The sequence below is a fragment of the Hydra vulgaris genome, chromosome 06, assembly GCF_038396675.1.
Source record: "Hydra vulgaris chromosome 06, alternate assembly HydraT2T_AEP".
In the NCBI taxonomy this organism is placed as follows: Eukaryota; Metazoa; Cnidaria; class Hydrozoa; order Anthoathecata; family Hydridae; genus Hydra; species Hydra vulgaris.
In genome coordinates this window covers 29071584-29089100 of record NC_088925.1, presented here as the reverse complement: position 1 = coordinate 29089100, position 17517 = coordinate 29071584, and the positions used below count along the sequence as shown (strand labels likewise).

Genomic DNA, 17517 nt, shown 5'->3' with positions numbered 1-17517 from the left:
TAGTTTCTTGCACAGACAAAATCTATTTGAAGTTTTTGAAGATTTTTGTTGTTGTTGTTGTTGTTGGAAAAACAAAATTAAAACATAGAATCCTCTTTTTTACTGTACAGCAACTAATAGTGGAAAAAAATTTTACTATTGGAATTAGTTATTTCGGACCATTTTGCAATGCAGTGTCGTATTCTGCTGTCAAAATCACACGACGTGTTTAATGTAATGTCGCATTCTATAGAAGTGTTGCATTCTTTTGTCAAAATTACACAGCATGTTTAAGAAAAATTCTTTCTTGTTGTATAAAAAATGAGCAACCCACGTTGAAAAATAATCTAACTTTTTTCATCAGTAGGTTCATTAGGAAGATCATTATACTTATATACATATATATATATATATATATATATATATATATATATATATATATATATATATATATATATATATATATATATATATATACATTTATATATATATGTATCTATATATATATATATATATGTATATATATATATATATATATATATCTATATATATATTAGGGATATGACTTTTTTGCAACCTACTAGGCCTGTATCGTAATTCAATGAACTTTTATGTAAAAAGAACGAATAGATGTTTCATTTTGACATATTTTGAAAAAAGGTCACCCCAAAACCAAAAAATCGAATTTTCAATAGGTACACTTTTGTACAGTAAATGAATATTAAAGGCTGAAGATGTTGTAAGAGTCATACTCCTGTTGTTATTTTATTTATTTATGCAACATGTACTGTGATATAACAAAAAACATTATGTGATATATAATTATACAAGTATTACAAAATTAACAGTATCAAAGCGTCTAGTACAACAATATACATAACTGTCTGTGTCTATAGGCCTACTGTGTTTAGTACATGGGTCACATGATGCTCACGTCTCATAAAGAGTCTAGCGCTTATTACTTAGAATGAATCGAAGTTGCAGTTTGTCTTTCTTTCTGCAGGAAGCATACAGGTCTTGCATCACCTTGATTGCACGTTCAGCTATCTGATTACTTCGTGGTATGTCGATGACGGATGGCTCTTTCTTCCAGTGATTTTTGAATGACTGCAATGCCTTTTTGTAAGGCTTCAATATATCAGATAAATTCTTGAAGTCATTGTCATTGTACTTTTGACTACTAAACCAATGTTCTGCCCACTCATATGAAATGAACCTGCAAACCTTCTCCAAATTCTTTCTCGCTTCAGGCATAAGAATGAACGCCAGAATGGCGAGAATGGCTCTTGAGTTCCATCTGGCATTGCTCATATTAGGAATGTTCTGAAAGTGAATCAGAGGGAAGTTTCTTTGTTCTTCATAGAACCTAAACACTCTTGTTAAATGGTACAAAAACTTCATATCGTCTCTCCACCCTGATTTATCAAGAATTTCTACAGTTCCATTCACAAACTTATCCTTCAGTTCATCATACTTATTCAACAGTTCAGACACAAATGGGTATTCAATGTTTGGAGATTTGGTATCACCCCCAAGTTCTTCGTCCATCACCAGACGGAGAATCCTGCCTAGTACGTGATGCTGACAACCGATAAATTGTGGTATTGTGACACCCTTTAATTTAAACATACGTTGCAACTTCACAACAACTCCATTTCTCTTCCCAGTATTGACGTTTGTTGTATCAGTAATGATCATCTTAATTGAATTCCACAAATTGTATTCATCAATAAGTTTGGCAATTTTTTCAGCAACAGTTTCAGCTTTGCCATCTTTTAAACGCAGTGCATCAAGTTTCACGTCAGTTCTTTCATTCTGAAGTACAACTACCTGATATTCCTTATCATCTATTCGTTTGCCGTCAAAGTGTAAGGACCACTGTTCTATTTTAAGTTGTTGTATCATTTCTTTTTTTAATTTACCTGCCTCTTTGAATATGGACTTGTAAATTGCTGATTGACTTGGAGTTGGAATATCAATACCTTGTTGTGATGATACATTGCATATTTTAGCAGCTTTCTTTGTGGAAACTCCACTTGATGTAACCATACTTACAGCAAATTTACTTTTGTAGTGCTTTCTAGTTTTTTTCTGAGTGTCCTCATCATCGTCTTTATCACCGTCGTCGTCTTCATCATCTTCACTCTTACTTTTGCAGTTTTCAGATTCAGTACCACTGTCTGTGGTAGACAGGGCTTGTGATGTGGAAGGTATTGCTGTTCCAGACTGGACTTTCCTTCTCTTGGAAGGGTGAATGGTTTCTTTACTTGCCACTTGTCCTGTTGAGTACCCCACCTGTCCTTTACTTTCTTTTTGTAGGTGGTATAGACGTTTATCTTCCGAGGATAACCACTGGCCATTCACTTTCGTGATGTCAAATAATGCATTGAGAACATCATATTTTCCACGCTTGACACATTCATCATAGACCTTCAGCACCTTCATAAGCTTTGCTCTTATCACTTGATCAGACACACGTGGAAAATTCAGTTTATTGTCCCACAATTTTGTAATTTCCTTAGAAATTTGGTCTATTCGTTCTTTTCTTCCTTTAACATATGCTCCGAGAAACTGGTATCTTCCTACGATCTGCAATTGAAGTGGTATTCTGGATTTTTCATCGAGTGAATGTTCTTCTACAGCCACGCTTCCTCTTCTTCTGTGTGACTCTTGAAATCTCACCAAATTTTTAGTCCAAGTCTTTTTGTTCTTTGTTACTGTGGTATGACTTTTCTTGTGAGACATCATATAATATTGTTACGACTTTACGGATAGCTGAGCGTAAATATCCGTTTAATAAAGTCGTTTAATTAATAAAATACTTTAACTGTATAGTAATCCAATTATAGTTCGATAATCCAGTCAATGTTGATAACAGTTCGATAATCCAGTCCGTATCCTAACGATAATGCTACAACTACTTATACTTCGTACACTTACGGCGTCTTTAGTTCGCTACAGTAGTTCCTTATTAGCTCAGTTACACGCAGAGTACTTCATAGAACTATTGACATTATCAACACTGAGCTCTGACAGCAGCTCGCTTATATAATTATTTAGAGCTTCCAGAATGTTCTACTAAGTTCTATAATCTTCTACAGTCTGTTACAGTCGTCTATATCACCGTGGTAACACAATGACGTCATTACATAACAATTCCAAGTATTTGCCGGCACACGGCCGTTTCGTTGCCATGGTAACGTGTGGCGTTATATTTATAAATTCATAACAAAATAATGAAATAAATAGAATTAAGCTGAGAATTAAGCTTAAGTTAAAACATCGGTCAAAAATGAATGTATAAAAATGGTAAATCAAATTTTTATTTTGGGGTGACCTTTTTTTGTTGCAGAAAGCTATTTGGGCCTTTTTTCATGATTTTAGGTAAAAGTTCATCGATTTATGATACAGGAAACATTTTATTTGAAAAAAAATTAAAAAGTCATATCCCTAATATATATATATATATATATATATATATATATATATATATATATATATATATATATATATATATATATATATATGTTAACTATGTTAGATTAAAGGGTGTATATCAACTATGTTAGTATTATGTAAGGAGGCGCAGATTAAATTAAATTTCTTGGTAGCGCCTCGGACCGCAGCCCTGCTAGCCTCGCCCTTAGTACGGCTCTGGACGTGGAACAAAGACACTTAAACGGAGAAATGTTGCGGTTTGGTAAGATAAAATTATTTGTTTTAAAAGTTCTTTTTAAGATAGCAATATAAAAAAGCAAACTAATCAACATTCTTAAAAGGAACTCTCCTTAAACATTTATAAAACAATCACGGCTGCATTGAATAATTTTGAATTTCTTGCATTTAATTTTTTTGAAAAAGAATTTTTTTTCTAGGATAAAAACTCAGATCCCGAGAATGATTTTTATTGTGAGACTTTTTTAGATTGCTCGTATCTTTTTCCAAGCAAACTAGAATAGTATCTTTTTAAGAATGTTATTGACAAAAATTCGAATCAAATTAGAATTCTCCACCTCAATACAAAAAGTCTAAAATAGCGACTTTGAAAAACCTTTCTGCTAGCTTGAGCGAAAATCTTAGCATGTTTTTGCAAAACGTCATTAAAAAAGGCGATGCCGTAAAGAAAAAAAATATTGTATTTAGGGGCTTCAAAATGAGTTGTTTTCTTTATAAAGACTATAAAGTAAAAATTTATCATGACACATTTTTTGAAACAGGACCAATCCCCCTCATCAATCCCCTCATCATCCCCTCTCATCAATTCCCCTCATCAATCTCCCTCATCAATCCCCCTCATCAATCCCTCTTATCAATCGCTCTACCAGAGTAACTATAAACTTAGCTGCTTTAATCGATAGCATTACTTAAACTGATATTTTTAATAATGGTATAAAAATATGTCTCGTAAAAACTGATATAACGAACCATTTTTTCCTTTTCGTAACAAATAATGCAAATATAGAAAAAAATCATTGACAGTAAAAAAGTATTGAAGAAACGGGTTTATTAATCAGAAAACCTTAATTTATACAAAGACTTACTACCTTTACTCCATTGGAATAACATAAACACAACTAATAATGTAAATGGCATATATGAAACTTTTCTTAAAACTTTCTATTCTGCATACGACGCTAACTTTCCCATAGTTAAAATAATAGCAAAATCTTTATTACAGGAAATTACAGGAAAACAAATATTATGCTTTGGTGTTCCGCCATAAATCATTAAAATTGATGACACTAGTGTATTTGCACCAAACGCTATATCACATTAGTTTAGCAAATTTTTTACTGAAATAGGTTTTTAAACTATCAAAAAAGATTCCTATCTCCAGAACCTTATTTAGTGACTTCTTATTACCCTTTGATAAGTGCATATGCTCTGATGAGCTATCCTCTGATTTATCAATTAAAGAAATTAAAAAGGCTTTCAAATCTATATATAAAAAAAATTAATGTGGACTAGACAAGATAAATGGAAACATGATTATAGACTGCATTGAGCAACTAAAAGATTTCAAAGTTTTCAGTGCCTCAAGGAATGTTTCCAGAACATTTAAAAATTGCCAAAGTTACACCTATTTATAAAGGGTGATCAATCCCAAAAAACTAATTATCACCTCTATCTCTGTGCTCTCTATATTCTCAAAAACCCTAGAAAGAAAAATGTGCAATAGAATACATAAACACCTTGACAAAAATAACCTACTCTATGATAATCAATTTGGTTTTTAAAAGGATAGCTCAACAGAGCATACAATTATCCAATTTGTAAATTTCGAAATCTTTTGAACAATCAAAATAAACCATAGGTATCTTTATTGACCTATCGAACGCCTTTGATACGGTTGACCACTACTACTGGAAAAGCTGTAAAACTATGGAGTAAATAACTAAGTGTTAAGGTGGTTTAAAAGATACTTAACAAACCAAAAACAGTTTGTTGTTGGTAATGAGAACAATGGTAATCTCAACAACTGCTTATATACAACCTGTGTAGTTCCACAAGGTTTAATCATCAGATCCCTCCTTTTTTTAATCTATATAAACAACCTAAATAAAGCTACAAATCTGATAAGCATCATGTTTGCTGATAATTCTAATTTATTCATCTCAAAGAGTGATATTAAAATGAACTTTTTGCCACAGTAAGTAAAAGACTTAAACTTTTTTCCAACTTTTGTTCAAATCAAATAAATTAACATTAAATGTTGACAAACTAAATGCAACTTCTTTTATTCGCTTTGGAAAAAAAAATTTTACCCTCAAACTTACATCAAATCTTTAATGGTGAAATTGAAATAAAAATACACTCTGTTCTTAAACTCTTAGGTGTTTATCTCAATGTAAATATTACTTGGAATCAGCATATTAACTTTGTATGCACTAAAATCTTTAAAAGCATTTGAGTTTTATAAAAAGCTCGAACTTATCTCAAATAGAAAAACTTAAGACAACTTTATTTCTTATTTATTCACTGTTACATAAGCTACGCTAATATTGCTTGGGGAAGTACTGAGAATAGTAAATTACATCGTCTTTATCGCTGTATGAAACGAGCAATTCGCATATTGACTTTGCTGATTTTTTTACTTATTGTAAACCTTGTTTTATTGAAATGAAAATTTTAAATATATGTAAAATAAATCTTAACCTTTGTTTATATGTGGAATTAAATCTCCTACCACCCTCCACCCCAAGTCCCAGTCTTTAAAAATCTTTTCAGTTTAAAACCCAGCAACAAATACATTCATAAAAAGTTTTTAGAAAGTAGAAGAAACCGTAGCTAGAAGGCACAATGGGTAATCTGCAGAAATTTTTATCAGAAAGTGCCAGAAATTGAATGGAATCAATAAGCTATTTATTAAAAAAAAAGCCATTTGGGTTATAATGGCAAAATTTTCACGGGACTTGTTTTCCCATATAATTTACTATTGAAAAAAAAATTACAAAAATCTTTTTTTTTTATTTAATTTATAACAATACTGAGAAATTTAATTTTGAAATTTTTAAAAAATGTGCCCTACTTTTTTGTTTTTTACATATTTGGTACTTACTATTATTTGCTAACAACGTAAAGCAATATTTAATTTATGGTCTAAAATTGTTCCCAACATATATTGTAAACTCCTATAAATTTTGGCTTTAAAATACATTAACAATCCTATATTTAAATTTTGCTATAATTTACCCTAAGGTAGGATAAATTTGAGTACTTTTTTAATTAAGGAATTGAAAGAGCCCCAAGAAAATTTCTTTACAATAAACAAAGCTTAAAAATGTGACCTATAATCATACTCTTTAAGACTAAACTTTATTATTAACAAAAAAATGTGACAATAGGGCAACAGAGCTCAAAAATTAAAAACAGAGGCAACTAGCTCCGGTCTCCCCTACCCGAATCAACCAGCATATTTAAATGGAGCTTGTTATTAAAAAACTGAAATCAGCCGCGATAAACACTGTATTTAACTTTTAATACTCTGTGATAGAAACTAAATACAATTTTTGTGTAATAATAAATAAAATTGCATTAAGTTTAACATTAAAAAATAATTTTATTTGTAGCGTAAGCACTAGATTATTTAATTGTTGATCCTAAAATTAAAACTAAAACAAAACGAAAGAAATACAAATCAGATTGTCAGTGTAGAAAAACAAGCAGATACAAGTCAAATAAAACAGAAATAATTGTTCAGAAATAATTCGATGCAAACCAGTCATGTTTATATAATTTAAATAAAATGATTTCTTGGTCTTTTAATGATCATTATTAAAAGAAGTAATTTTCAAAACATTATTTGAAGTAGGATTTGTAATTGCATTACCAGAAAAAGTATTTTTAAATGTTATGGCGCTTAATAAATGATTTTAAGTATAAAATTTTAATAACTTTTAAATACATAAAATTAAGTCACTTACATTTGCGTTAGGCACATTTCCAATTAAAGGAGCTGAAGGATAAAATTGCTGGGGTTGATTGCTGTTTTGATATTGAGGTGTAATTCTAAAATCTGGTTGTTGCTGCCAAGGCATTGTTGTGGATTGGTAATAAGGAGGTGGTTCAGCTTATAAAAAAAACAATTACTAATATTTTTTATTACCCCTTATTATGTTAACATTATCAAATTTTTTGGAAATTTTCAGATTCAAAGTTGTGTAAAAGTTATTATTACCCCAATTATTAATATTATTTATGAAAAGGTTTTATTATTTTCTATAACTTCTCTAACAATATAATAAAATAATCATAAACTATTAATGCACACGAACATATTATTATAAGATACGATATTGACAGTATTTTATTATACTAATTTGTTTTGCTTGGTAATTTTGTATGGTAATTTTTTTTAATATATTGTATTATGGTATTGTTGTTTATCCTCCTTCGGTAAATTGCCGTATAGAGGCAACATACCAAGGCCCACGAAGACGAATTCAGCAAACAAAAGATCATCATAATCCGCCTCGACGGACCAAGAATGATAAAGTTTGAGAAGAACGAATAAAATTAGAGTGAAAGTCAGAAGAAGTTAAGTTAGAAAGACAGCATAAAAAAAGCAAACACATATAGCATTCGAAGTTAGAATGTGTTATACATTTAAGTATTATATTATTACAAAACATTTTATAATACTTTACCAAGATAAGGTTTTAAGAAATAAATATTTAAAAATTGGTGGTTATTGTAGTTTTGAAAAATCTTAAACTTTGTTCTAAATATAAACTTAAATGTTTAACACGTCTGAAAATCGTATTAAAGTGTGGTAATAAAATTTTTAGACGACCAAAACATGTCTTCTGCATACTGGGTTTAAACCTTCTAAATAAAATTATCAAAAATTTTCAAACTTTATATATTCAACATTATGTAAAGTTTGGCGTAGGTTTTTATCTTTTTAATGTATACATACCTATATGTATATCTATCTATATGTACTCTATAGAGTACACTGGGGTAGGAGTAAACGGTTTAGCTTCAAATTCTATTATTTTTTATAGAAAAAATAATTTATGGTTCTTTTTTTTGTTTTATAGTAATTTTTTTACATTATATAAATATATGAAAATTAAAAAAAATATTGTGAAAGTTGAGAAATAAATCGAGTATTATCAAAAAAAAAACGTTTACTTTTCCCTATATAATTGGAGAAAAGTTAACTTTTAATAACAATTGATAAATAAATTTAAGCTAAAAAGCAGAAAAGAAAATCAAGCTAAGTTAATTAAAAACAAATAATCTTATTGAAAGTTACAAATATACGAAAAAAACAAATTAATAATTAAATAAATTTGAATAGTTTCATGGTCAGAATTAGGTCCGCGGCATTTTTTCATTCAAAAAAAATTAGTTTTTTTGGGTAAACACGTTCAACAAACCCAAGACTTGAAACTAAAACCTTCACATTGGTACCACATGTTGTTTTGAGTTAGCAATGCTTTATCCCAAACTCTGCGACACTTTTTGCTTCTCTTAATGTCTTTGTCTTGTGTCAGTTTTTTTAAATGTTGCACTTGCTGAGTTTCATCTAAAGCTGCACTGAAGTCAATCTTGTTTTTCTATAGCTGCTTAGACTTTTTGGTCTTATCTTCTTGCTTTAGTTTCTCGATTACCTCAGATGTACTTAGAAACTGGTATTCAAATTCATAAAGGCCTCAAAATCTTTAAAAAAATTTTATTAGATATTATTTAAAACAAAAAAAAACTCCTTAAACTTGTAAAAGTAAGGAGCTCTTTTTCTTATATTTGCAAAAGCCCCACCCCCAATAAAGGGATATTGGTGAACCTGGACACAGCTCTGATTGACTCTTTTGGAGTTTTTTTGTGTTTTAACGGGGTGGCACTGTAAAACTGCGACCATGTTAACACACTAAAAAAAGCCAAATTTTTTCCTTTGATACTTCTATGGTGCTGCAACATTTAATACGTTTGAGCTGAAGTCACTGGTGTTGTTGTTAAATTTCGAAGTAGGCAAATTGTTGGAGTTTGATGCTGACTAATGTTTTATGCTGACTGATGTTTTAGGCTCGGTGAAAGATGATGAAACTTGAAATGTTTGAGCAACTTATAATTTTGATTGATTAACTTTGCTGATATCAAGTGAAAACAAACCAGTATTTTGAAATCTTACGATTATATGTGTTCGTGTAAATGCGTCACCGCAGCTAAAAAGTTTTCCTTGTAGTTAGATAAAACTCTTAAGTTGTTCAAATTTGTAGCTACTAAGTTCTGTAAGTAATTTGTGCCAAACTTGTTCAACGTGACAATACTCCCTTACGTCTAACGGTTGATGAATCTAGGACGAATGAGGCTGTAAGTATATCAGCCTAAAGTTATTGTCATTGCAAACACGTGTAACATTGTAAATAATATGAGTGACGTGCTCGTCCAAGACGGACACGTCACATATATTATTTACAATGTACGACTAAAATGTGAATAAATAAAATTGAAAAAAATATTTAATTAATTGGATAATTGATTAAACTACTCAATTTAAGTAGACCAAACTAATTACCTGGAAATAATTTGATTGCCGGAATGAATACTTTAGTGAATGAAATGTTTTAGCCATTGAAAAAATTGCTTCTCTTCCATCCAACCCGAGTTGGACGTTGTAAATACCGTGTTTGGTGGTCCTCTAACACACTAGCTTTTGTATAGACGTGATATGTGCGCTTTATTTGTACGTGTCAATCTTAGAGCCGTTATAGCAGTAAAGTACTTGGTTTATCTATAACTTTTTTGTTAACGTTACAATATGGTTTTGCATTAAGTCTAAACCATCTTTTAAGCATGGTACTAGGCACCTGAGGAAAACAATAAATCTATTGCGTTATCTGTCTTCTGAACTAAAAGAAATCAATCCTGGTATAAAACAAAACGTCTGCTTTGCTCATTAGAAAAACATTCATCTTGCTATTTTTTGCGTGTATTTATTTCTCAATAAGAAAATAATTTACAATCGTAACTAATAAAAAAGAAATATTTAAATGACTGGAGCTAGAAGTAGACAAACTTAGTCTTATCACCAAGCCCCAAAATAATGTATCCTCAAACATAAACAATGATGTAATAAAATACAAAAAATATAGTGCACAACTTTTAAAACATTTATTAATAAAAGGAGTATTTAAGAGTTGGTAAGTAAAATTTAGTCAAGTCATAATTGCATTTTCTCTTGTACAGCAATAAGATTTAGCAGATAATATAGTTGGATTGACTTTTAACACAACTGCTTCAAAAATTGAAATTCCAATAGAAAAAAAGAAGTTTTGTATTGTATGCAGACATCACATAAATAATGAATACTTTAAAGAGTTCCAGGAAAAATGGGACTCTATCTTGGACAAGGATGAATTTAAATGCTTAGATTTTATAGTCAGATAAATGAAGCTAAAGAAAGATTCCGCCAATTCTTTTTTTTTAAAGAGCAGCTGAAGAATAAGGATCTTTTACTAGGGGACGATTAAAAGTAATGTATAGAATTTATGTTATATTTACATGAGGAAAATTTAGATGGAGGTATACTTTAGTGGGGGCTCTCACATATATCTTTTTAATGCTCTTGTGCATGTCAAACACTGATTAGCATGCCCCGTTGGAGTTGACGCCCCTTCGATGATTTGAAACTTTTCGATGAGTTGCAGGATTTCAAATTAATTAACTAGTATTTATCAGAAAGGAATTTACGATTATTTAAAAATCAATTATGATATTTAAAAGAGGAGATTGCAGTTTTTTCATTGTTTTTAAAAAAGTTATCTGAAAAAGAAAAAAAAAACTCCAATACTACCAATGTGGTGAGTTGAAAGAAGATGCACTAACTTTTTCTGTTTTGATAAAAAAATCTATAATTGATTGGACAATACTCTTGGCTACAGTTTGAAACCCTTCCTACAAACACGGAATAGCTAAAAACTCCAGTGAAACATGAAAACAAAGATTATCTTTAAGAAAATTAAAGAGTTACATGAATAAATTTAATAGTTACCCAAGAGATTTGAAAGATATATATAAACGTGAAAAATTAGTAACATTCACAATAATTTAACTCCCATGATGAACTTACTATCTTGGCCAATGATTTTTTTATTTTTAACATGTGAAATAAAAGTCAAAACTGAATTTACTTGTTTATTTAGTTAAGAAAAGTTAAAGAATAAAAACAGTTTTGAAAGTTTGAAAAAACAAAAAAACAAAAAACTTTTTTTTTGGGGGGGAGGGGGAGATCTTGAGACAAGGGTTAGGGCTAATATTTCAGGCTAAAATTTGAAAATGAGGGTTTATAGGCTACCCAGCACCAAAAAATAACCGGACAGATTGATATTTTTAAACTTTGCTTTTTTTGGAACACCCTAGTATATAGCAGCAATATTACAAAAATGTCTCCAACCCATGCTTGTTATGTAAAATATTTCCTGAGGATATGATTAACATGAGTCAAATTGTTGTTCTCTTCTTCACTAAAAATTTACTGAATAATTTTCTTGAATAAAAAGACTTTTGTTAAAAATGGCTAAAATGATGATGGTTTTAATGGACCCGGTGATGCCTAATTTCTAAAATTTTAGAGCAATGTTAAACTTTACTAATCAGATAAATACTTAAAGTGTGTTGAAATCCTGTTGAGTTTTGAAGGAGATAATTCATTTTTTTGTCCAATTATTTAAACATTTTTGGAACATTTTATTTTAATTTAACTTTTAAAGTTCAGTATTTCCTATTGTGGCCTGACTTTTTAGAAAAAATGTTTTAGGTATCACTTATTTAAAACTTACATTTCATCTTAGGTCAAGATAAGGAATGTTTTAAAAGGTAATCCAAGAATTGTGTTGAAAGATTTTAATTCAATTTATATATGTAGGGCATGATCAACCAAATCACTAGTCTAAATATTGATAAAAAACATAAAAAAGTTGCCTGTTGCTCTTAAAAAAATTTTTTAAGAGAACACACATAACAAACTCATCAGGAAACAAAAATGCCTTAACTTAAGAATGAATTACTTAGACAAAAATAAAAACTTACAAAGTTTTTGTTTGTAATCTTGCTCCATTTTTTAGTCTTTGTGTGTAATGTATCAAATTTTTGGCTGAAAAATTTTTTTTGCTTTTATATAAATACATAGATACTTACAAACATACATGCATACTTACATACATGCATATATACATATATACATACATACATACATACATACATACATACATACATACATACATACATACATACATACATACATACATACATACATACATACATACATACATACATACATACATACATACATACATACATACATACATACATACATACATACATACATACATACATACATACATACATACATACATACATACATACATACATACATACATACATACATACATACATACATACATACATACATACATACATACATACATACATACATACATACATACATACATACATACATACATACATACATACATACATACATACATACATACATACATACATACATACATACATACATACATACATACATACATACATACATACATACATACATACATACATACATACATACATACATACATACATACATACATACATACATACATACATACATACATACATACATACATACATACATACATACATACATACATACATACATACATACATACATACATACATACACTTATAAAACGCATTACGAATAAAAAATGATTTTATCTAAAATAAATAACTTAACGAACATATATTTTTAACCTAAAATAAAATAATTTATCAACATTTCTACGCGTGGTGTATAATTTGTTTACTAAAATAAAAGGAGTTTTGAGTCTTTACTTTCACTTGATCATGTAATATAAAACATTTGAAAATATAAAAACTTCAACAAATAAACTATGTAACTTTATACCAAAGCTCTTAAATCAATAATGTTAAACTTTAGCTCTTATAGTAAAACGTAAACGACATACTAAAAGAAAAAATCATTAAAAAAAACAAAAAAAAAGAAATGTTCTAATTTCTTCAATAGCGGTTTCTCTTATTTTTATCCGTATTATAAATATTGTAATAAAGAACAAAAAAAAATGTATGAAGCAGGCATTTTCTTTAGAATATAGAGTAAAAGTTGTCTATTTTGTTTTATCAATATTTAGGGACAATCTGTTTAATTTAAACCAGTATGAGATTTTATTTAATTCTTGTGTCATATTGTTAAAAAGTGTATAAATGTTTTCATGGGTTAGAATCGGTTTGTGTCATCTGCAAAAACTACAATGGTTAAGTTAGAGGCTTTGTTAAGATCATTTATTTACAGTACTGTGAATACGTTTTAAACCACTTACATTTTTTCAAAAAATCCCAGAGAATTCTTCTCTAATATTTAAGTTTGTAGTTCTAAATTATAAACTTATTAAAACACATGTATTTTGCACAAAATATGGAACAATTACAAACTTTTTAATGTCAAACTTCATAAAAAACTCCTAATATTTACTATGTCCTCCTTTTGCCTCAATCCCAGTCAATATTCGCCGGGGAATAGATTCATACAAGTTAGTTATAAAACCCTGGGGTGTGTTGTGCCATTTTCTTTGAAGTACTTCAAAACATTCTTTAGCATTTCGGGGAGCATGTTTGACCTTCTTTCTGTCCAGGTAATCCCAAATATGCTCAATTATATTCAAAACTGGACTCTGGGGAGGCCAGGTCATCAATTCCAGTACTTCTTCCTCTGCCATTTAATTTAAATAATTTTTTGCTTCTCGGGAACAATGTTTTGGGTTATTGTGCTACTGCAGAATAAAATTATGACCTATTAGTCTCATTCTGGATGATACAGCATGGTGCCTTAGGATATCCACATAACGTTCCCCGGTGAGTCGCCCCTTTATTTTGATCAAATCACCTACTCCAGATGAAGATAAACAGCCCCAAACTTGTAAAGAGCCTCCTTTGTGTTTAATAGTAGGGTTTAAACACTCGGTCTAATAGGCTTTTTTAACTCTTCTTCAAACATATTAGCGTCCTTTCGTTCCAAAAATTTTGAATTTGGACTCATCGGTTTACAGAACCCAATTAAACATTTCCTGGGCCCAATCTTTGTGCTGTTTTGCATATTTAAGTTGTTTTTCTTTATTGCCACACCGTAATAATGGTTTTCGAATTGCAACAGACCCTCTTAATCCCGATTTAAGTAGATGCCGTTGAATAAAAGAAGAGCTGACACTTTTCTCAGTTGCTGTGTTAATGTCTTTTGCCAGCTCGATTGATGCTTTTTTTCTATTTCTTAAAGGTAGGGTTTTTAAATATTTATTGTCATCTTTTGTTAGCTATGGAGGTCTACCACTTTTCTTTTTATCTTCAAGGGAGCCAGTTTCTCTGATTTCTGTAACAGCATTCTTCGAATATCCTGTTTTGGATGTAGTTGTTATGACACATTGTTTAATAAATAAACAAACAAATCCCTCATATTTCCTCATCAATTTTGTTTATTTATTCAAAATAATATATTCTTTTAACTTTTCTTATATATTATTAAACTTAAGTGCGCTTTAAAAAAATTGCATAGGAAAAAAATTGTAAATACGTCTAATTATACAAGTGGTCTAAAACTTATTCACAGTACTGTATATAAAAAATGATGGGAGTCACTATGGATTACTGTGGGACAGCACATGTTACATTTATTAATAACAGCCAAAAAAACGTCTTTGATATTAACTAACTGCTTATGATTACTAATATAGCTTTTAAACCAACTGAGGTATTTATCTCTAATGTCAAAAAGTTCTAACTTTTTAAATAAGATATAATAATTGACAGTACAAAAGCTATAAACAAATCAATGAATACTCCCAGTGTATATTGAGAAATTTCAAAAGGATCAGAAATGCTGCGTGTTTGTTGGAGTATGCGCGTTCAGTAGAATCGAAAAATTTTGCTTCTTTTAGAGAGTTTATTTTAACATTTCCATTCAAAGGAGTCTATTTTAACATTTCCATTGATCAATCAGCCTCAATTGCCTTATTTTGTTTTAAAGATCTAAACTCAGCTTCCCAGCCGGCACAAAGACGTCTATAACCCAGTGAAAAAGCGCAGATGGGATACGCGTGGATTTTTTCCACATGTAACCCATGTGGGGATTATTATTTTGTCCCATGTGGGCTTCATATGGTAAATCCCACATGGATTCCATATGGTAAATCCCATATGGGATACGCGTGGGTTTTTACCATATGTAACCCATATGGGGATTATTATTTTGTCCCATGTGGGTTTCATATGGTAAATCCCACATGGGTTTTATGTGGTAAATCCTACATGGGATATAGGTGGAAAATACTACATGTTATAGATCTTAAATGCCACATATTTTAATCCAAATGGTATAAAAGTAGTCAATACTAGACAAATGAAAGTCCGAATGCTTCTATGATCATTTTTAAAATTTTTTAAATTTAAAAATTACTTAAATAGTAATTTAAAATTAATCATCGAAGCTTTCAGAGAGGTTTAACTTAATCTGGTATTTGCTACTTTATCCCATTTGGTATTCAAAATGTGTAGCATTTTTGATCTTTTACATGTGATGTTTTCCACCTATAACCTGTGCGATTTACCTTAAACTATTATGACGAAATTTTATAAAATTAAAAACCGTGTTGCAAAGTGAATTTATTTCAAAATAAATGCTATTAATTAATACATCCAAAATGAATATTAAAAATATTATTTTTTCTTTTGTGCTTTACACGTCGTTTTTTATCGATTGAATTAATTAAATCGCTTCGGCTTGCATAATACCAAGTTTTTTAGTATCTTCTAACTTTCTTCAAACATTTTCTAAAAAAAATAAACAAATACAAATATATATAAATATACATATATATATATATATATATATATATATATATATATATATATATATATATATATATATATATATATATAGAAAGAGAGAGAGAGAGACAGAGACAGAGACAGAGACAGAGACAGAGAGAGAGAGAGAGAGAGAGAGAGAGAGAGAGAGAGAGAGAGAGAGAGAGAGAGAGAGAGAGAGAGAGAGAGAGAGAGAGAGAGAGAGAGAGAGAGAGAGAGAGAGAGAGCAATTTTAATAAGGAACCTTATTAGTCGAGCAATTTTAATTATTAGCCAGCTTGAAGTCATTAATGACTACAATATTTCACAAATAATTATTTCATAATTTATTACTTACAATGACTAACGTATTATGCGTAATTGAACACATATTATGCGTAATGAGCTTGAACCCATGAGAAGAATCCTGAAAAAAAGTGATCAATAAGGATAAGTATTTAAACAAAAAAACAAACACAAAAATGTAAAAACCTACTTTTTCAATGATGTAGACTTCTATAATAACAGGCCTTGACATCGCGCAAAATGCCGTAAAAACTGAAGGCCGATTAAACTTTCACTTTTACTTATATTGACATATTTTTATATTAGGTAGGGTGTAATGGCAGTCTATGTTTTCTAATAATAATCTCTAGTAAAAACGGAAATATAAAAAGAAAACCAAAAAATTGTTAAAAGATAATTGTGCTTTTCGTATTTCAAATTTCATTAAGAATATTTATGTAATATTAAATAGTATCAATAACAAGCAGAACCATAACAAAGTATATATCTATATGTTAGAAAGATAACTGTATTTTTAATTTTTTTTGCTAAAAATGGTAACAATAAAAATCACCAACAATAAAAAACACCAACAAAAGTTGATTCAAGCAAAAAAAAAGTTTTATCAATATATCTCAACAGGGTTAAAGTCCTTATACTTGGCAACTTGTAGTCAATACACAAACAATCATCTAAACTTCGTCGCATAGCAAAATACTCATATGTTCTACATATAATATCTGAAGTATATAAAACTTCACCAACATTATTTTTTCTCATAGCATTAAGGTGTTCGAATAGAATATTTGACAGAAGCAAACTTTCTTTATTTTTTAAAAATCTAACTGTTTCAAATAAAGCTGATTTTGTTTTTATTAACTTTAA

At 29.6% G+C, this 17517-nt stretch overlaps 1 protein-coding gene across 2 annotated transcripts in view; it reads right to left on the bottom strand.

Moving 5' to 3' along the window:
* The window catches only part of LOC100197985 (proline rich transmembrane protein 1B), a 31438-nt gene extending 18838 nt beyond the window's left edge, over positions 1 to 12600 (bottom strand). The window contains exons 1-2 of one of the 2 annotated variants that reach the window (XM_065798345.1): positions 12517 to 12600; positions 7404 to 7549 (exon numbers count right to left, since the gene is read on the bottom strand). In XM_065798345.1, coding sequence (XP_065654417.1) covers positions 7404 to 7549; positions 12517 to 12544 — 174 coding nt within the window. In that variant the 5' untranslated portion in view covers positions 12545 to 12600. Of the gene's footprint in view, positions 1 to 7403; positions 7550 to 12266; positions 12289 to 12516 lie in introns of those variants that run through there. The other variant, XM_065798346.1, reaches the window with a different exon arrangement.
* Between the last annotated feature and the right edge of the window lie 4917 nt (positions 12601 to 17517).